General features: G+C 44.0%; 2 protein-coding genes across 6 annotated transcripts in view; one reads left to right on the top strand and one right to left on the bottom strand.

Moving 5' to 3' along the window:
• LAMB1 (laminin subunit beta 1) overlaps positions 1-1,865 on the top strand; it is a 57,067-nt gene extending 55,202 nt beyond the window's left edge. For all 4 annotated transcript variants that reach the window (XM_083463244.1, XM_083463245.1, XM_083463242.1 and 1 more), the window contains 2 exons: positions 597-756; positions 1,100-1,865. In XM_083463244.1, the coding sequence (XP_083319370.1) occupies positions 597-756; positions 1,100-1,233 (294 nt within the window). In that variant the 3' untranslated portion in view covers positions 1,234-1,865. The remainder of the gene's footprint in view (positions 1-596; positions 757-1,099) is intronic.
• On the bottom strand, positions 1,686-21,318 carry DLD (dihydrolipoamide dehydrogenase). 2 transcript variants are annotated; one of them, XR_014516606.1, is made up of 15 exons: positions 20,939-21,318; positions 17,890-17,965; positions 16,821-16,900; positions 15,429-15,497; positions 13,083-13,152; positions 11,802-11,902; positions 10,792-10,935; positions 9,526-9,627; positions 8,535-8,725; positions 6,812-6,982; positions 6,342-6,531; positions 4,472-4,609; positions 3,235-3,324; positions 2,251-3,057; positions 1,686-2,164 (listed from the first exon to the last, which is right to left on the bottom strand). XR_014516606.1 is itself a non-coding variant. In XM_083463619.1 (14 exons), exons 1-14 carry the CDS (start codon positions 20,975-20,977, stop codon positions 2,992-2,994), a joined length of 1,527 nt encoding a protein of 508 aa, XP_083319745.1. In that variant the 5' UTR covers positions 20,978-21,318; the 3' UTR covers positions 1,686-2,991. The 2 variants fall into 2 exon arrangements, 1 of the variants encoding a protein (XP_083319745.1); XM_083463619.1 differs by having other exon boundaries at positions 1,686-3,057.
• Positions 21,319-21,814: the final 496 nt, after the last annotated feature.

The raw sequence follows: 21,814 nt of genomic DNA, 5'->3' as shown, positions 1-21,814 counted from the left end.
CAAGGGAATAGATAATGGAAAGATCTTCTGCCACTATGGATCCTGATGTCTGAGGCTGTCACCTCACCTTGCCTCATGGGGCCTGAGGATGGGGCAGTTCTGGATCAGTCTCACCCGCTGGATCCAGCGCCTCACACCAATGTAATGCAATGGCTTATGAAAACACCTGCTTGCAGGATTGAATAGTAGTTTATTTCTATTTAAAAACATTGTCAAACATTGTCTGTTGAAGGAAGTATTGTTCCATTCTTAAAATTGGAAGTCAGCTGCTGTCAATAAGGGAGCAGGACCTTTATTTTCATTTCCAAAAAGAGTACGGACACTAGTGCATGTATCTACTCCAGCTGTGACCCATTTTTAAAGGCTGGGAACAACAAACCACAGTTCTTTTTCTTCTCATGGGGTAAAGAGAGTAGAAGGGAAGGGATGCTTTGAACGATACTGAAAGAGAGGTCCATTTCCATGGACTCCACTCAGGATGTGTGTGGTCTCTGCTCAGTAGATCCTTGTTATGAGTGAAAGTAGGACGCCAAACAAAGAATGTGTTCCATTTCTGTGTTCTGAGTAATACTGCCACCTTGTGTCTCAAATCGCAGGTACTAGATAACGATGTGGACGACAAGTATAGAACAGTAGAAAGCTTAATTGCCAAGAAATCAAGCGAGTCTGCAGCTGCCAGGAAGAAAGCAGAGGCACTACAGAATGAAGCTAAAACACTGCTAGAACAAGCAAACAGCAAACTTCAGCAGCTCAAGGGTAAAGTCTAATATGGAAAAAGGGGTTGAAAATTTCTTTAAAACAGCCATATGTTCTCAGTTACAGCTGAGCACTCCTTCCCCACCTCCTAAGCCCATTTCCGCAGCGCCGTGACGTAAAACATCATCATCATCAAATACAGCTGTTTCTCCTTTTTATTGGAAGCCTCTCACATTCTGTAAAGCCAAATAACTGAGTACAATGGGGTTTGACTTCTTTCCAATTCCACCTTTACTTTAGCTTTCAAACTACCCAACATGTAGTGTCTACTGTTGGAATAACCTGACTCTTCTCTCTCTCTCTCTCTCTCTCCCCCCCCCCCTCGTTTTTTCTTTCTTTGCAGAATTGGAAAACACATATGAAAAGAATCAAAGAATTCTGGAAGACAAAGCCAAGCAAGTGGTGCAGCTGGAAGAAACAGTCCGCAGCCTCTTGCAGGCCATCAGCCAAAAAGTCGCTGTTTACAGCACTTGCTAGTAACTGATTGGAAAATGGAACCAGAAAAAAAACAACCCTTTGGAAAGGGAACGTGTAAATCCAAAGAGAGAGAAGTCTTAAACTGACATACATTCTTTTCATAACTTAAGACCTCATAATTTGACTAAATACCAGCTTTAATATCTTAAAACCAAAGACTTTCTCTTTTACTTAATAAACAGTACTTTTGTAACAAAGCATATGATTCATTTAACCAGTGTTACATTCATTATCCTGAAATGGTATTTTAACCCTTTTAAGTACTCTAATAATAAAACCTTAGATGGGAAGTTAATTTCAATTTAAAGAGTTCTGCTTAAGAGTTTATGAATGCAGCTCCAGGACTTCCTCTGCTATGTAAACAGATGTTAGGAAAGTGAAACGCTAAGTTCATAAAATAAAGCCACAGAGGACCAAACATTTGCAGAATCAGAGTGAGGGAAAAAGACACCTGAAACAAGACAGAAACATAATTTATTTCATTGTGTTTTGACTGTCACTGTGTCAGGTGCTTGCTTGCCTTAGCACTCCCTGGAACAGGTGCTAATTTTTGCCTGCAAGACATGAGTTTTGATATTATGTATTTGTACTCTTTGGAAAACAGTAGAAAATAAAATACCCTTTTTACATTAGCTGGGGTGTCTGCATGAGTTAAAGGGTGTGTGTGAACCTTTAGGCCCGTAAGATCCCTGAACCAGTGCCATCCAGGAAGCAAATTCGAGGTTTTTTTTCTGATCTCCCTCTTGTTTGAACAGATTCATTCCCCCACTATTTCTAACAAAGGAAGAACGCCACCATAAAAATGAGCATGAATTATTTTTATGCAACTCTAGGGACAAGAAAAGGGATCCTCCACCACAATAGAGGTCATGAAACCCAGTATGTGAAGCGCAGGCATAGGGAAAGAAGCAGGGAAACTGCATCATGGATTCTATTACCTGGATTCAGCTGTGCATATAAGCAGAAAGGAAGGAGACTGCTGCTTGCACACCCCATGTCAGAACATTGTGAGAGGACAATGGCGCTAAAGCCAAAAATGTTGGCCTGCTTGTCCAACAGCTTTGTACGAACTCTTCCACTTGCCTTCCACACAGTGTATTTTTTTTATATACCAATTTTTGTTTCTCCAAAAGAACTTGATTTTCTTTCAATAAGTTTCACAAAAACGGAGGTGTGTTTCCATTTTAAAAAAATGTCTCGATACAAATGGCTGTTCACAGAGCAAAACCAGCCGTACTCATTTTGTCCTACATATCAAGAAGAGCCGAGACAAAGACTAGCCTTGGTTAAAAAATAACTTTTAAAAGATTGTGACGCGTTGAAACCTATTGCTATCCCTCTCACTGAAATTACCACGACAGCATTGTGCAAAGGTGACAGTGGCTTATTTTAAGTATCATGATATTACAGTATCAGTTCCTCAGCAATGACAGAACAGCAACACTGGATAGTATCAACAATTATATTTTGCCCAAGAACATGATGGACTATTTTTAAGCACGCTACAACCTTCAGCTGTCATTGCTGTAGCTTGTCTTCTGCAGAAACCTAGAATGTACAAACAAGCAAATATACTTAATGTACAGCTGTTGGGTGATTTCCCAACCCCAAATCTGTTTAAATAGCTGTTGAATCTGTTGAAAAGAAAAGTTCACTTAGTTAAGTCCCAGAAGTTTTCAAATGACTCAGCTTTTCACAAAGCCTCCTGTCAGTTTTCAAAGGAAAATATGCTTTGTGCGTTAACTGTATGCTTTTGCTTTAGAAATTGATCGCTTTGCCAAATGATGCTGCTAGGTTGGCTTCCCTGAAGGCTTCAGACACAGTCTGTTGAGAACAAAAGAAAGTAATTAGGAAAAGTTAATAGGGGGTCATGAAGAGTCGGACACAACTAAACAACAATGGGGGGGAAAGAGTAATGGTGGGGGAGAACCTTGCAATTATCTGGATCTTCAATTAACCCACAGACAGACAAAAATGACTAGACAGCTCACACCAACTTACTGGATGTGCGTGGCAAACTCTGGCAACATCTTCACATGATGCTCCATATTCCATTGCAAGCGCAGCTTCATTAATCATTTCTCCAGCACCCTGGAGGGGGGGAAATTATTATGATACCAGTAATAAATGTACGAGAAAAAATTTAAAGCAGAGGTACAGAGAACTATAAATAGAGCTCTGTGTATTCTGTGCTTTTACAAAGATTATCAAAATTTGGTGTCAAATCTGATCTGCGTTAAATGCTTAAGGTAAGCAACTATACACCTAGCAAAGGCTTAGGGCTATCAATGAAATCTTCATTAAATTATGCAAGTACTGATTAAAAAAAACCACAAGATTTACACATTATACATGTGCATATTTCATCAGCTGCCATCTTTGAAGAGTTATTACCTTGTGAGAGAAAGCAACTGGGGAACACCACTTCTAAGAGGCCATTGGCTTCTTATATTTGTATGTAATAGTATCATAAATCTGGGTTTGGGTGCCTGTTTGCATGCTTTCAAGCATAGCTTCATAGTTATAAGGACTCAAGACATGCTATTTAAAAAACACCACCCCCATGAAAGTTGAGACGCTCAGGATGTTTAAAGTTGTGCATAAGACCAAATTATATGCTTTTATCACTGCACACAGAGTGCTCTGAACGCAGTGTGCATGATGGGGGTTTTCATGTTCTGGTTTGCTTTTGTTTTTAAAGAATTGCATTCTGCTGGCGAATGCTATGACTGTCAAAAACCTCAGACTGAGAAGCATAGAGTAAGAGAAAAATCATACAACACAAAACTGTGGCCAAGTCCACTGTGCCGCACTTGGTAGTGGCACATGGTAATAGCACACCATGACTGGGGATTTGGGAGCCAGCATGTGAAAAGCCTTAAGTCTGCAATCCAAAAAAAAATCAAATTCTGCAGTGCACTAAGTTATGCAAGGAGGCATGTGTTTATTTAAAATGCCCATGAATCCATCATTTGTTGTGGCATTCTTAGGTTATCTTCTTGAATTATGGAAGGAAAAGGTACACAGAACACCCAAGAGGCATGTAAGAAGAGCAACTGAGCTGCGGTAAACAAAACAGTCTTGGGGATATAAACATTTTTCTGAAGTTTTAACAAGCCACCAGCAAATGCTTAGAGGCCAGAAGTATACATGGTTGCATATTATGAACTCCTGACCACCAGAACCAAATACATTCAAGATTCTGAAGCGCTACGTGCAGATTCCGCATAGTACTCACTGCTCCTAAAATATGCGCTCCCAGCATCCTGTCTGTCGTTTTGTGACTTAGCATCTTCACCAAGCCGTCTGTGTCAGCGTTGGTCTTAGCTCGGCTGTTGGCAGCAAAAGGAAACTTGCCAATCTTGTATTCTACCCCCTAGAAAGCAAAAGACAGATCTGAGAAGCTGGACATTATCTCCTGCACCTGGCAGAAAAACTAAAGTATGACTTCTCTGGCAGTTCGCTGCATCTGAGCTCCGAAAGGCCAAGTTAGGGAGGGGATGCTCACATCCTGCTCCACACAAAAGTATTTCCTACATAGAAAACTAGGTGTCCAGGAGAGGGTTTCATCCTAGCCGCCTCCCAAACACAAATGTTTTGTGTGGAGAAGCATTCAGTCCTGGAGTTGCAACCCTGCCATCAGATGTGGTGCAGCCCAGTTTACATTTCTGTGAGTTCCAAAGAAGACATGACCATTATAGATCCATGTACAGAAACTGCTGCAATTGCTAAAGAATATGGAGTGGGGAGTGGACACTTGATTTAAGGCAGTGGCGCTCTCAAAACAGCCCCTTTCTCCAAATTGTTTTCTCCTCACTGAGGCTGCTGTAGCAGAACCTTACAGAAAAGCACTTGCTACTTGGGGACAAAAGGCAGGAAAACTGAAGAGCACTCAGAAGACACGTATGACACCACGTATGGTATGTAACATTCAGAACTGCAGCAGCATTGTTTCCAACATCCATGGGGTTCTCACTTCCGCAAGCTTTTAACAGTGGTTTGTTTCTGGGAGCAGGACTGAACGACATCTATGATTCCTAGCACCTGGCTTTGTGGACTCATGGCTGCTCTATAGCTATCTAAAACAATAACAATAAAATCATGAAAGGCTCCCTCTTCTCTCCGCTATAAACAGAAACACTGATATTCAAGCACATAGTTGCTACTGCCAGATCCATTCTTCTACCCTTTGCTTCAAAAGAAATGCAAGTCCAGTTTGCACATCACATTTAGCTATGGCTAGCTTAGTGTTAACACACAAGCATTCAGGTACTCACAGTAAAAAAATAATAATCACATTGCTCCACTCCTCCCCCCAGCTGTTCTGGTGCAGTGTTACTTGGCACTAAGCCATGGTTTGGTTTAGCTTTATGTCGGGACCCAAGTTGGTGGTTTGCCTCCCCTGAACGAACCATGGTTTAATGCAAAAGTTAAAAATAGATTTGAAAAGAAGACAGCACCTCAAATGATCCAAACAAAAAAGGAGAGCAGTGCTAACTGCTGCTGAACTCCAATGCCCTTTTAAAACATGTTGTAGAAAAGGGGGGGGGCATTGGGTTCTTTTTGTCTTTGGTTTTTTTAATGTTTTTATGTTGTGATTTTATGTGGCCAGACCTGGGGGAGGTATACAAATTTGATAGACAGATAATAATAATAATTCTTTAGTGAAGCTCAAAGCAGTTGAAAGCAAAAAATACATTCAGGAGTCTGAAAAGTTCTTAAAATTCATGGGTTGTCTGGAGCAAGAGCCTGGGATTTGGATGGTATTCTAAGCCAGCCTTTCTCAACCTGTTGGTCCCCAGATGTTGTTGAACTACAACTCCCATCACCCCTAGCTAGCAAGGCCAGAGCTCAGGGATGATGGGAGTTGTAGTCCAACAACATCTGGGGACCCACAGGTTGAGAACCACTGTTCTAAGCTAAGCTATGGTTTAGCTCTGGGCAGCAGGACTACTGGGTGAGAAGTAAACTGGCCGAGACGTTTGCAGCAAGTACCTGCACAATCATTAAGTTCATGCTTAGCTGTGGTTTGGCTTAGTGACACAAGCAAACCAGGGCATAGACACACTGCTCTACTATGAGCAGACAGAAGAAACTCCGAATAGTACCTCTTCTTTCAGCTGTTCCTCCGATTTTCCAATCCAGGCAACTTCAGGATGTGTGTAAATGACGGAGGGCACACAGTTGTAGTCAATGTGAACTGCACCTCCAGCGATTCCTTCAACACACAAAATACCTTCATCTTCCGCTTTGTGAGCAAGCATCGGTCCAGCAACTACATCGCCAATAGCATAGATGCTGCCAAGGAAAGAAAAACAGGTAGATAGACATAAAAACATGCACTGTAACAGCAGCGTTTGACCCACTGTCCTGAATATACATGGAAGAGGCTAAAAATAAAATAAAAAATACAACAAAGAGCCAAATCTCTAATCTAATTTGAAACTTTTCATTTTTTAAGGTAAGTTTTTATACCCATCTTGCTAATACAACTGAACCTTAAATTTAAACTCAAAGTACCAACTCAGAAAAAAACAATTTCCAACAGCCCAACAACCCATCTGATTACTTCACTTACTTTGGGACTTTGGTTTGGAATCTGTTGTTGATCGGGATTCTTCCCCTATTATCTAGTTCAATACCCACATCTTCCAGGCCAAGATTCTTAGTGAATGGGCGCCGCCCGATACAAACCAGAAGTACGTCACAAGTGATCACTTCTGCCTTGCCACCAGCAGCAGCTTCAATTCTGGGGAGAAAGGAGTAGGAGAGTGCTCATGAATGGAGAAGCAACGTACTATTAGTACACGTGCTGTCACTGAATCCTGATCACTCCTTTTTATCTAACAGTTATGGGTCGTTACACGGATAATATGTCAAGGCCCTGCAAAACTACAGCAAATTATAGTTAAGCCATACTAAATTTACACATTTTTACATTCATGTCACAGTAAGTGACTACGGCAGTTCTCCAACAAACAGCTTAAACAAAAGAAATGTTATAATCATCTCATAACTGTCACAACACCAACATGTCTATAATGAATAGGTGGGATTGTCTCTTAACCCCCCTCTGAATTGTTTCGACTGCGCATTGTCCAGCTCTTTTCTGAATCTTGCCAGCTGTGGCACAAACAATACAATCAAACTGCATAGGAATTTTGTGAAATGCATAGAGTCTACACATCAAGAGAGTAACAAATGCAAGTTTAAACTTTGTGGTTTTTATCCAGCCACTTTAATTCTGAAGGATAAAAAATGCAACTCATGTAAGATTTTGAACATGTGAACAGGATGCCAATGCCTATTACATTAGAAACATTTCAATTTGTGCAGTGTAAGAGGCATAGGTAACTGTCATTATCCAAGATTAGCAGCTCCAAGAGGACTTGTCTGTGTTGTGTGTTTTTTTAAAGCATAAACTAATGGATTGCATCACCTATGTCAGCGGTAGCTCTGCAGATGTTGGACTCCCAACATCCATCAACCCCATCCAGCCTAGCCAATGGTCAGCAGGGATGCCTGGCCATGAGGAAGGGTGAAGCAGTCGCCTCAGGCAGTGTGGGCACCACCTGCAGAGAAACACCACTGCTTCCAATGAGACTGCAGCAAAATCTCATGAGATCTCACTGGAACCTGTCACTTTGCATTGCAGGTTATGGAGGCTTTGGCACCAGCAGCACGTGAAAATTGAAACCCAACACAACACATAAGACGGCACCACGCTGGGTAACACTGAAAAAAAATCAATGGACCAGAATAACTTCAGTGGGTCTACTCCCTGAGCGTGACTCAGACAGATACAACCCAGTATATTTGATTCTACAATATACACTTTCCATGCCGATAGCTACAATTCTGTAAACATGTTTCCAGAGATGAAAATATATTTGAAATAGCCTAAGAATCAGTCTCATACACAGTAATACCTCCGTGAATGTCCGCCTTGTCTAGCATCCATTCTGGTGAATGTCCACGGCAAACCCGGAAGTACTGGAACGGGTTACTTCCGGGTTTGCCGCTTGCGCATGCGCAGAAGCGCTAAATTGTGCTTTGTGCATAAGCACAAACCGCTCTGTGCACGTTCGCAGATGTGGTGCTTTGCCATGCGTCCTTTTCAGCTAGCGGCCGGGGCTCCAGAACGGATCCCGGCTGCAAAACGAGGTACGACCGTATATAGATGCCAGTAATTCCACCACTCCTTTGATCCCAAGTCTGATCTGGGGCTAATTCAGGTTTTATAAAGAGAAGACAACCTGTTTCTTTAAGTTACATATTTACATAGTTGCATACATACTTACGAAACATCAATCTTTCCATCGGGTCTCTTGGTAGCACCGGTAACTTTAGTATTCAGTTTAAATTTAAAGCCTTGCTTCTGGAGAATACGCTGGAAGTTCTTAGATATCTCCATATCAATACCCAATCCACCTACATGGCCCAAGAACTCCACAGCTGTCACATCTGCACCGAGACGCTGCCAGACTGAACCCTGCGATGTAAACAAGCCCATTTTTACTTTATTTTTAAAAAATTCATTTGACTAATGGCAACCATGGAAGATTAAACTCCACCAGAAATCTTTAAACAGCCCGGGAATGTTTTGTAACCTTTTGCACAACGCCTGCTACACTTCCATGACAATTTCACTGACTGATAAATTTCCTTAACTGGGAACACAATAAACCAGGAATGGGGAACCTGTGATCCTCCAGAGGTTATTGGATTGTAACTCCCATCATCTGAGTCCATTGGCCATGCTAGCTGGGCCTGATGGGAATTGGGCGGGGTACAAATAATAAATTACAATTACAACATCTTCTGGAGGGTAACTTCCCCAATAGGTCTTGGAATAACAGCAGATTTTTTTATCGAAATTCAAAGGCTTCCAGTCCTGCAGAAGCCCTGCTATATCAGCCCTGTGCTCCACGTGTTCGATCGTGCAAGCATGCAAGGCTGCAAACCAGAACAGCCTGGAAATAAAGCCTGGATGGCGTGGCACCTCCACGTGCCAGTGGCTAGAGAGCGGCTGCCATTTGCACAATTGTTCCCATATGGAAAACTATTTCTGCAATTGCAAGAATCGTAACAGCCGTATAAGCAGCCCCCATAGAAGAGCACTGGTTTATTCAACCCATGTTTCCTTAGTACCTTGATTGGTTTGCGTGACTCCCGACAGCCCAATAGACCCCTACAGGCAACTGCATGAGGCCCAGAAATATGTTTTCGCATGTCAACTGGGAATATTGACAGATGCTGAAAAAAATTAAAAGGAGGTAGAGCACTTCTTACCAGTTCCACACCAATGACTCCTGCACCAATGACCACCATTTTTTCAGGGACTTGCTTCAAAGAAAGAGCCCCCGTGGATGATACAACCGTATCCTCATCAATCTAAACAAAAGAAAAATAATTTCCCCCAAATATGAGACTTTTGCATACAAGCATACACTGTGTATAAAATGCCAACATTTTTTTCAAGGTTGTATGTAAGACAACAGCCATACCACTATTAACACACCCAATTTCCTCTGATCCCAGAAGTGAATATTTAACAGCTACCACACCATGGGGTGTTTAGCCTATTTGTAATTGCAAACGGGATTTGTTGCACAATATATATTTGAGCTAGTTTGCATGTTGCAAACACCTCTGGCCATAAGCAAGAAAAGTTTGACCTGGCCTAATTATGGTTTCTCTGAACTTAACCAGGGTTTAATTCAGGGCAGCAAACCACCATTTGAAACCATGTTTTGCTGCTGGCTTACAAATCTTGGCTTCCTATCAAGTGTGGTTTGCTATTACATTTGAACTCAGAAGCCTAGCTTTAACCCTTGTTGGTTTGGTGCACTATTCTTGCCATTCAACTAGTTACATCAGCACAGGACAGAAGCAGCTAGAAAATGAAACCATTCTCCAGACCAAGCAACTCTCAATGGCACTTTTCCAGAAATGATCCTCCTCATTCTGGATTGTATACAACGTTAGTCACACAGAGGAGACCCCCTGAATGGAATGGGCAGAACTAACTTGGGCCTTTTAATTTCAATGGACTTAAGTGGATACAACTCTTTGCCTAGCAACAGGCTCCCTTCATCACACAAGCCCTCCTGTCTACCTTTGCTGTGGCTGTGCAAGGTGAAGGGACCTCAGCCTCAGATACATGCAACTCAAGTCCTAGCAAACTAGCATGATTCTTACACCTATGGAAGGTAACATAAATAACACTGGAAACAGAAGCAACAAAGACTACTAATGTTCCTATTTGACAGCCCTGTCACTGGAAAATTATAACTTGTTACTGCAACATATTAAAAGACCAAACAATGGCACCTGAGAGCTATCTGCTGCAGGGGTAGAAAAGGGTTAAGAATTTCTGATCCCAATACAATGTTAGGCATGTATCTGATTGAGGGCAGGGAGAGGGAGGGAGATTTCTTGACTCAGGGCATGCCAAGCACAGCTGAAAATTTGGGTTTGCTGGCCCGTTTTTGCAGTCAATCAATGGCAAGTAAGCAGTGAGCACACCAGTAAAAAAGTTTAAAAATCAAGTCATACCGTAATTCCCGGGAAAGGTGTTACTTCTGAGCCAGTGGCTATGAGGATGTTCTTTGTATTAATGACCTGAGTGCTGCCGTCATCTTTCGTTGCGGTGACCTGGTTTTTGCCAGTTATTTTTCCAAACCCAGAAACATGTGTCACCTTCAAAAAAGAAAGCTCTTGTTAAACAAAATTAACTAAGAAACATTTCAGGTTGCAGCAATGCTATTCTTTACCCTGTTTAAAAGGAGGCACTGAAATCTGATACACAGAGGCTGATGGAGTAAAAAGCTTTTTGTATTTTTTGTGACACAGGGCACACATGAGATGTTTCAGCTTTTTATTGTGGCACACACTAGTGTTTCTAATCTAAGCAAACAACTCTTTAAGTTTCCGTGCATTTAATGAGTACAACTTTATCCTATCAGCATGCGGGTCCCAGTGATTCCCAAGAACACCCAAGAGGACGCCAGCCAGCCACCTGCTTTTAAAAGTGTGAAGAAAGTATATAAATCAGTATCTTCACTTTGAAAAGAAGCTTGGCCTACATATGAAGCAGATTAGATGGCTGGCAAGCCTTTAAAGAACGGGGGAAACTGTAAACAGCACACATATTGATGGAGCTTCCACCTTCAGCAGTTGCTGGTGGATACGAAGCCCATGATATCCTAACCAAGTCAAGAAAACTTCATTCTGTGGTTCTTCGGGGATGTATTTGACCATGCTCAGACTATATATCTGAGCAAAAGGAGTTAATTATTGCTCTGGCTTCTCTCGCCAAGAACTATCAGTTTAGATTTGAAGATGGGATTAAAACCACTAATCTTTGGGGCAATAGCCAACGTGAATCACCCTCAGGCAACATCCATCAATTTCAATGGGTCCACTCCCTGTAAATTGGGCTGCCGTCCTGGCAACCATTTATAGAAAAGTGGCAACTTACACCAGCATCAACTTCTAAAGTGACTAAGAAATGGCCAGGAATAGCGCAAGCAGTAAACTGCTTTTGGTTCAGAGTCCAGACATACCTTGTTCTGTTTAAACAAGTGAGCAATTCCCCCTGTTAAGGCCTTGACTGCACCACTTTTCTGCTCCATCATCTTCTCTAAATTCAATTTGAGTCCTGTAACTATATAAATATGTGCAAACATAACAAAGTCTTTATTTTTGCAGACCTAAGCACATGGCAAAGTTCTTACAGTTCTATTAGATGCACTATTATTCCAAGCTTTTAGTGGAAGATGTATCCTTTATGCTGCTGGTGATATCTTAATTGCTTTTTTACTGATAGACTATTCTGTAACATTTTGGACTTAGTAATTTTAATTTGTTTTACTTTTCATTTGTTAACTACCTTGAAACCACTATTAAAAGGGGGGAATACAAATGTCTTGAATAATAAAACAATGTTCAGTTTATTTATCATTTCAATTTATTCATTTAAAAGGTGTCTCTGATTTTTCTTAAATAAAGCCCTCCTCCCCTTTCCTTCACATAGGAGAGCACGCCTCTTCTAAGAAGATGCCTGTTGCAAGAAACGTTTAAAATGTTAGGGTTATTTCTGTGAATTCAGAAGACAGGTTAATACATACAGCATGGCATGGTGACTAAAAGAAAAAGAAGCAGACCTATAAAATTGGCTTAAATACATATTTTCTAATGATTTAAGTTTGCTTAGATCAGAATCAAGACCATAGCCATGGAATAACCTGACTCTTTCAGGCTGCTTCCCTGAATTTTTAGCTTTCATTTAGAACAAAACTGAAAGGCAAGGCTTCAAAAGCCAAAGAACATTCTGCTTTTTCATGCAGAGGGTGGAAGAGCATTGCTTATTCTCCCACCTGCTCTAAATCAAGCAGTGATTTATCAAATCCCACCCACAGGAGCAGCTTGGGGAACGGAACACAGGGCTGCACCAGGAAGCACGTGAAAGCCCTGCTGTGCGCAAGGAATGTTAAGCACAATTCTTTCTATCAAAATTTAAGTCTTTTGCCCTTTCCTCTACAGAAAAGAGCAACTCGCGGACAATATTCTACCCAGTAGCTTAGACCAAAGTAATGTACAGGTTTCCAGCTAAGTATTGGCCTGGCAAGTTTCTGGGGATATATAATTTTAATTTAATTAACATTATTTAATGCACTGCATCCTGTTAAATATGCAGAGTAGACTCCCTATATTTAGGGCTTTACACTATCTTAAGAGGATGCAGCCGTCTAACCCAATATCCAATCCCGTAAATTATCTCACTATGCACCAGCACAGCAGAACCAGGATATTTGGAATGTCAACAGATGGTATTTCATACTAACCCTCGATTCCTCTACTAGCAAAGTCTTTTCCATGGGCCAAATGATACAGGTGTGAATTGTTCAGCAAGGCCTGTAACATAAAACAAAATTAAACTAAGCATGTGATTTCCACAGGGGATATTGTACTAAAAGATTACTGAAGTTCAGGAGTGGCTAACCTGCAGCCTTCCAGATATCGTTGGACTGACTGGGGCTGATGGGAGTTGGAGTCCAATTGGATGAGCATGGGTTAAGTCACCCTTGCTATAGTGTGACATCCCTACTATTTATCCTAAGATCAGAATGAAGTAATTTCACATTGCTTTTCAGGAAAACGCTACCATGTTCAGCACTTGATGCCTGCAGTATCAAGTGAATGAATGAATGGAAGTCTGAATGGACTACATAAGTTTCCACAAAGAACTTCCTAATCAATTCACATTATCTCAAATGCAATGTTATTCAAGGGAGTCAGTTCACGCAATCAGCTGCTTGTCATGAAGTAATCAAGTGACATAGGTGCATGTGTGAACCAATGCTCCAATGATACATCTTTGTAACTTTCGTGGGTCGGCAAACTAAGGTCTGCGGGCCGGATCAGGCCCAACTGCCTTCTAGATCCGGCCCGTGGACGGTCTGGGAATGCAGGCAGCCGGCATAGCGTGCACACGATGGTTTTTGCAACTCAGCCAGCCTCGGGGGTCAAATGAGGCGGACAGCTGCTCGAGACAAGCCCCTTTTCCGTTCGTCACGCCCGCACAGCAATCTTTTCTTCCGGGGTGGGGGGTGGGGAAGAGGGAAAAGGAGCCACAGTTTGGATTTCCACCATGGAGCTGCCAGTGACTGACTTCAGGAAGGGCAGTTATGGCGGCAGGGGCTCAGAGGTGCCTCGGGAGCGGCGCTCGCCGGTGTCTGTGGCGGCGGTGCCTCCTGCCGGAGGAAGCGGGGAGAGCCTCAGTGGCTGCACTCCGAAGCAGTTCTGTGCCCTGCTGGGGAGGCCACGCATTAGCTACATGGAAAAGTAAACAGCCACTGCCTCGTCTTCCCTCACGTGGGGAAAAGAACATTTTTGCTTGAGCGGCGCTGGCCTGACTTAGCGTAGCCAACGGCTTTTCCCTTGACCCACGCATGCGCACACGCTCTCCAGAGCTGACAGGAATGGTGCGCTTACCTCAGCCCCCACTATGAGAGAAATAATAACTGTCAACACGTAAAACACAAAGGAAGCAGTGTGGGTGTATGAGGGAACACCAAAAAATACACACATTTGGGCAATGTTTGGGTTGGTCCCAATAAGGGTTTTTGCCAAAAATGCAGGTCATAATCATGGAAACATATAGTGCAGCCCCCCACAAGGTCTGAGGGACAGTGGACCAGCCCCCTGCTGAAAAAGTTTGCTGACCCCTGAGCTGGACACTTAAAAGCAACTCACTTTCACAAAATCATCAGGAATTACCGTATTTTTCGCACCATAGGACGCACCGGACAATAGGACGCACCTTGTTTTAGAGGGGGGAGAACAAGAAAAAAAAATTATCCCCCTCTCTGCCCAGTGCCCCTTCAGCGAAGCGGCAGGAGGCACTGCGCAGAGAGAGGGAGAATTTTCCCCCTTTTGTTTTCCCGCTCTAAAACAAGGTGCCGTTTAAGGTGCGTTCAGGCAGCTACCTTGGAAGCCTGTTTAGGAGTTCTTGTTGCTGTTATTGATATTGAATTTTTTTGTATTTTTATTTTTAGATCTTCTATTAATTATGTGGATTTTTTTCAGTTCAGCTGTGTACAGGGCCATTTTTGGCATATGCAGCGCTGAGGTGCAAAAAACTGCCCAGCGCCCCCATTTGGGAGGGGGAGGCCAAAGTTGTTGAGCTTTTTTTAGGGGGGCAGCTGCGCCAATCCAGCCACGCAGGAGGGCGGAGCTGACTGGCTACCTCAGTGCCCGCAGCAGAAAAGCCTGCAACGTTCCAAGGGGCTCTGCTCCGCTTGGTGGTGGCGGCTGTCGACTGGCCTGGCTCTTCAATCCCGGACTCCAAATCTCAGCCCTGGACTCTCGCCCTGTCGCCCCTGAGAGTTTATGGCCCTGTCGCCCCTGAGAGTTTATGGGTTTATGGGTAAGCCAGCCATGGCTGTGTACTTTTTGAAGAGCTTTATTTATTTATGACTACTTCTGTTATGCTTGTGATTATATAAATCTTTTCTTGGCTTTAACTATGGAAAGGCAGCATACAAATAAAATGATGATGACAACGATTTGATTAAGTATTTTCCCACCATGAAGCTGATGAGCCCCAGTAGAACTTCTGTGCAAAAATGAATGTAGATGTTCCTCCAATCTAGATACAGCACAAGGTGAGAACTAAAAACTGTACCTACCTTAGAAGGTATGCATCCCACATTCAGACAGGTTCCTCCTAGTGTTGCATTCTTCTCCACACAGACAGTCTAAGAATTAAAAGGAAAAGGAATTTTCATAAAACAGTCTCCCCTCCATAGATCAAATAGGCCACAATGGGTTCCTACACTTTTATTTTCAAACAATTCATTCTTTTTCCTTTCTTTTTTTTTGAATACTCCTATAAGCATTTTTTCTAATAGCAAAACATTCATTTTGTTAGACAGCTCCCATTGTTCCTAACTAATGGCTATTCTGACCAGGGCTGATCAGAGTTGGATTGCAACAACATCTAGCGACTCATAAGTTCTCCATCACTGCTAGAGAGAAACAGAGCATCACAGATCTCCTTCTGAAGAAATGTCTGATATAACCTTATCTGATTCAAAGACACCATTATTGTCTACTACACTGGTACCTCGGGTTAAGTACTTAATTCGTTCTGGAGGTCCGTTCTTAACCTGAAACGGTTCTTAACCTGAAGCACCACTTTAGCTAATGGGGCCTCCTGCTGCTGCTGCGCTGCCGGAGCACAATTTCTGTTCTCATCCTGAAGCAAAGTTATTAACCCAAGGTACTACTTCTGGGTTAGCGGAGTCTGTAACCTGAAGCGTATGTAACCCAAGGTACCACTGTACATAATAAAAGCCACATCTCTATATGAAAGAGACACACTGCTGAAGAGTTTATTCTTAAAGCTTTTATTTCAAAATCAGCCTGCTATAATGTGTATTCTCTATTTATTAGATGTATCTGGCATATTTAGCCTCCTAGCTGTGCCAAGTGAAGTCTGCACATTACCTTTCCAATGTGACGCAGCTTTTGTTCAACAAACAACTCTTTCCCCCAAGTTTGTATAGCAGGTTCTTTAGACTGCAGGCAATTCAGAAGATCACAAGGGATCCTGCTGGATCAGGCAAATATCCCATCTAGTTGAGCTTTCTCACAGTGGCCAACCAGATGCTGATGGGAAACCCGTAAGACCCAAAAGCGCTCTCCCCTTTCCAGTTTCCAGTAGCTGGTATTCAAAAGCATACTGCTTCTAACAGGTAGTCTTGCCCTCAATGAAATTGCCCAATCCAGGCATAAGCAAACTCAGACCTCCAGATGTTTTGGGACTACAACTCCCATCATCCCTAGCTAACAGGACCAGTGGTCAGGGATGATGGGAGTTGTAGTCCCAAAGCATCTGGAGGACCGAGTTTGCCTATGCCTGGAATCCTCTTTTAAAGCCATCCAATTTGCATCTTCAAGATACAGACGGCAAAGCTACAAATGGTCGTCTTCCTTTTGACTTAATTGCAAGAACCACAACTGCAAGATTATCTGTGCCACGGCTACATTATGCGATTCTTCTCATCCTGTTTCCTTACCTTAAAGCCAAGTTGAGCAGCTTTGATTGCTGCAACATACCCTCCAGGGCCAGATCCAATGACAGTAACATCGGCATCAACTGACAGAAAAAGATGTCAGATGTTTATAAGATGTGGAAGATGTAAGAAAATATTTTACATTAAAAAAATTTCCAGTCAAATATTTCAGACAGAAAAAGAGATCACACAGGGTTGTGCGATCCATTGAAGCAGATCCACTGAAATCAACGAACATGACTAAGTCCCTTTTCTTCAGTGGGTCTGCCCAGAGTATCTTTCTTGGATACAATCCCTCTACATATTCTTTAAAATGGGAGAAAGAAAGCAATGCAATACTTTCCATTTAAAAAGAAGAAAGTTTCTGAACATGTACCAGTGCTGCATTAATTTTGATTGGAATGCAATCAAAGTCCATTTGCATGTGTTCCAATGCAATTAATTGCACATACTTAAGAGATGTGTGAGGACATTTACATGATTACATATTTATTAAAATTATTTATATACTGGCTTAAAACCAGAAGTTACCAAGACAGTGTACAACATAATAATGCAAGATAGTCCACTAAAAGATATTTCAGTAAAAAAAAGCCTACAGGAACAATAACAACTGATACAACAATCCAAGTAAGCAATCTGACCGATCAGTCTTCCATGGCTACAGAATTGTTATTTATCATCATCTTTTTTATTATAGCTAAAATCACAAAAATACATTGGTAAGCTTGAAGTATTGTAACACAATGTTTGTGGTATCTCAGCTGTATTTTCCTTTTAAATACATGGAAAAGGGGCCTGATCCTTTCCAGTCACTACTTCCATGTATCTTGAAGGAAAACATTTTTTTTTTTTTGCTCTTCTGGAATCTGCATTGCTACCACAAAAAATGTGGATAAGCAATCTTCATGTGTTGGTCAGGCAACGATGCAACTTTTCACAATGTAGTAACATCTTAATAATCCTGAGGAACATCACATAGGCAGAAATGGCGAAACAATGACCCAAAATATTTAAATGTACAGTTTGATGTGGCTATTGAATGTAATGTTTAAAGTTACATAATATTTACCTTGGTCAGCATAGGTTCTTAAAGGCACTACAGAAATGCCTTGTAAGCCAGGCTGGATCCGGTTAAAATGGCTTCTCTGATTTGAAAAACAAGAAGAAATAAATTTATGTTCTCCATTAAGGATAGTTTATGTATTAAAGAAACAAACAAATTGTTACAGGATTAACTAAACTCATTCAAATTCAAAATTCATTTTAAAACCTTCACTTGTACTCCCACTTTAGTTCCTAAGGAATCATACTTTCTATGGGTCATTTCCTTCTTCAGATCCTCAATATCTGTATTTATCATTTGAAACAACTAGGGGGGGTGGGGGGTGGAAATTATCACAGTGTATTGGTAAAAACCCTGCCTCACTTGTGTGATTTCTGCACACTAAGGAACACTTTTGTTTACTATGCATCATTAGCTGCTGGAGTTCGAAAAATAAATGTTGGGAAAGTTCCACTGAAATCTATTTTAATGAGCACCTATTCTGAACACTGCCTTTCACTGCTGATAGGAAGTGGCAAAGTCTATGTACAGATAAATCCACAAGTCAACACTTCCTCACTTCTTTTTGACCTCTGACTTATTAGAAAATACAAAGACTGATAACTTTTGAACACCAAAGGTCTCTGTGGAGCATGCAAAAGGCCTCGCAGACCGCCTGGCATCTCTTATCATACTCTCTAGTGCAGAACAGCTAACAAAATATGTCCTTTATTTCAGAATACGACAGAAGAAGAGTCTCTTCTTTTTGAATTCTCCTCCTGGAAAAGTCAAAGGAATAAGCCTCTCTACCAGGCTCAGACACAGATGCCATAAAAAGAAACAAGTAATGCAAAGTAGAATTAAGTAGATCAAAGGATTGCCAAGTCAAAGGGGGCTTCTTGTTTTTTTTAAAAAGAGATGGTAAGAAAAAATTTGCAGGAAGCTGCTGCAATCCCCCTCTTTACCAGCCCATGTTTCTTGCTTAGGTTTGCTACAACCACATACAAAGATGCCAAGCCCATTCACCACCCACGAGCACAGGCAGCATGGCTTGGTGGTCAAAACAGTAGCAGAGTCCTCCTTGCCTCTCTCAAACTACCCTGACACCTTCTCCTCAGCTAAGGGGGAACTTAAAACCCACCCCAGCAGAGAGAGAAGCAGCAGCATATACCGTATCTTTCACTCCGTAAGACACACTTTTTTCCTCTTAAAAACTAAGGGGAAATGTCTGTGCGTCTTATGGAGCGAATGTGGGGTCCCTGGAGCTAAATTGCCGGAGTGCGGCACGCTCCTGAGCCACTCCTTGGGGCTGGCGGGGGAAACCCGGGCTTCCCCAGTCAGCCAGCCCTGACAAGCGCTCCCTCTAGCTGTTCTAGCTTCTGCCTTAGCGGCGTGAAGCCTCCGCAGGGCAGCGGGGAGCCTTCATCCCGCTGCCCTGCGGAGGCTTCTCGCGGCTATCCCTGGCTTTTGTGGGAGGTGGGGGAAGGGACAGAGCACGTGGCTCTGTCCCTTCTCCCACCTCCCGCAAAAGTCCCCAAGAGCCGTGCTCCCTTTAAAGAGCGTGCGGCTCTTGCAGGAGGTAGGGGGAAAGCCAGGAGGGCAAGAGGGATCGGTGCGCACCGATCCCGCTTGCTCTCCTGGCTTCAGGGATAGCCCCGCAAAGCCTCCTGAGCGAAGAGGGAGGAGCGTTCCCTCTTAGCTCAGGGTGCTTTGCGTTGCTTTCTTATTTCTTGTTTTCCTCCCCTAAAAACTAAGAGCATCTTATGGTCTGGTGCATCTAATAGAGCGAAAAATACGGTATACTGCAGCCTACACTAGATGCAAGGTGCAATACACCTGCTGGGATAGCTCAATTCCAACGCTGCAATTCTATGAAATGGCCACCACAGCACTAACAGCTGTTGGGCTTTTGAAGTTTTGTGGCCTTCTCTCCTCTGCCCTGCCCCAACGCTCCATGTGCATAACAAGCTGGAAAGGGCAGCTTCGTCTTCTTGTTGAAATCCATCTGTCTCGGGAGGCAATTGAGTTGTGCATCTTTGGGGGTGAAATTAAACCAGTGGGACAGTTGCAGAGTTTTGTTGCTGCTCTGGAGCAGATGACAGCGTACCGTTGTTGTGCTGCTGCAGCAGCAATAAAAACTTCATAGCGGCGAATAAAACTTCTTATTCCTGCCCCAATAAAACAGCAAAGCGAAGCAGGGTCCAGTATGGTTTCAAACTGGATTTTTTTTTGGGGGGGGGGGGAGCTGCAAGTTGAGATTCTTACATTGCAGAGAATAGGATTTAGATGACCCTCCAGATCTCTTGCAACTCTACGATTCCATGATAAAGGAACACACAAAAATTATCTTACACCAAACAGTGTTTGGTCTGGGATGGCTAAATTGGTAGAGCAAGTGATGCTCCAGCTCAGGGCTCCAGTTCGAGCCCCACGTTGGGCAAAAGATTCCTGTAGTGCAGGGGGTTGGACTAGATGCTATGCCCTTTTAAAATGTGGCTCTTTGGGGGCTGTTACTGGGTTGTTGTTTTTATTTTGATTATATCTGTTGTGGCTTTATCTGTTGACCTTGTTCTGTGAACCGCCCTGAGACCTTCGGGTAGAGGGCGGTATATAAATTCACTGAATAAAATAAAATAAAAATAGATGACCCCCGTGGTCCCTTTTCCAACTCTGCAATTCAGACCATACGGGCTGATCACCGCCTAAAGCACAGCTCTTTCTTCGGCCTCAGGGCGCCCCACGTCGCCGCACTACGACCACCGGCCTCGGGGGCGGCGGGGAGGCTGTAGCCCCGACGGGACTCCCAAGGGGGGAGCACAGCGGCCTCCTCAGCGGGCGGCCGATTCCCCCTCACAGCCGCTACCTGGAGGGGCTTCCCGCCCGCGAAGCATGTGCTCCGCCTCGGAGCTTCCCCTGTTGAACAGCTGCCTGCCAGAGGCGCCAAGACCCGACCGGGCCCAAGGTCGGAGCGCGGCCTCGCCGGGGCGTCGCCTGAGCTCCCGCCCGCCCGCCCTCTCGCCCGAGGCAGCGGTGAGGCCCGCCACTCCTCCCCGCCCGCCCGCCTCCGGGCCGCTACCTGGGCGAGAGCGCAGTAGACGCGGCTCCAGCTCTGCATGTCGGCCTCGTTCGGGCAGCGTCGCCGCCGCCTCAGCGCCAAGCACCTTCAAGGTTCGCCCTTCTCCGCCCGGCGCTCTCCGAGGCGGCTACGGCGACGAGTCGCGCAGGCGCGCGGCGGGGAAGCGAAGCAGGCCTCCGCGCGAATGCCAGGTCTCGGGAAAGGGCACGCCGAGCGTGCCCCCCCCCCTAGCGGAGGAGGTCTCCGAGTGCAGCAGAAGTCCGCGCAGGCGCAGGAGGGGAACGTGAAGCCTCGCGCAGACGGCAGGTCCCGGAAAAGGGCACGCAGCGTACCCACCCACCCCTAGCGGAGGAAGTCTCTTAGCGCAACCCCGGCGCGAGTAGGGGAAGCGAAGCCGGCCTCTCGCGAACGCCAGGTCCCGGGAAAGGGCACGCAGCGTGCCCCACCCTCCTAGCAGAGGACGACGCCTAGCGCGGTAGAGGCTCGCGCAGGCGCAAGGAGGGAATGTGAAGCCTGCCCCGCGCGAAGGGCAGCCCCCGCGGCGATAAGGCGCCTGGGATGCTGAGTGGGCCTTGCGCCTCCGAGGGTCCCAGGGAGCGCCTGGGAAGGGACAATGTGGTTTAAGCGCGCGGCTCTGCACTTACATTTCAAGACGGATAGCCGTGTCAGCTTGTTGGCAGCGGGAAGAAAACAAAAGCGAGTCGAGGTTAACACATGTATTAGTCACGTGTGGAAGGAGTCGAGGCATGCTTGCGCCCAGCAGCAGGAAACAAGTTTGGGTCCCTGGGCAATTAAGATACTAATTAAAATCTACTGTGGCTTCAAGGCTGAACCCTTTCTTCAGGAATATTGCACTTACTGTGCGAGTAATAACTT

This window comes from Podarcis liolepis (assembly GCF_965112155.1).
Source record: "Podarcis liolepis genome assembly, chromosome: 10".
Classification (NCBI taxonomy): Eukaryota; Metazoa; Chordata; class Lepidosauria; order Squamata; family Lacertidae; genus Podarcis; species Podarcis liolepis.
The sequence above is the reverse complement of the archived record's forward strand: the minus strand, read 5'-3'. Positions and strand labels throughout refer to the sequence as shown.

Coding starts and splice junctions, on each gene's coding strand:
- DLD (XM_083463619.1), bottom strand. CDS start 20,977: ATGCAGAGCTGGAGCCGCGTCTACTGCGCTCTCGCCCAG. Junction 9,628..10,791: donor CACCTTTCCCGGGAATTACG/GTATGACTTGAT, acceptor TCTTTTGTTTAG/ATTGATGAGGATACGGTTGT. Junction 6,532..6,811: donor TTCCAAACCAAAGTCCCAAA/GTAAGTGAAGTA, acceptor TTTCCTTGGCAG/CATCTATGCTATTGGCGATG.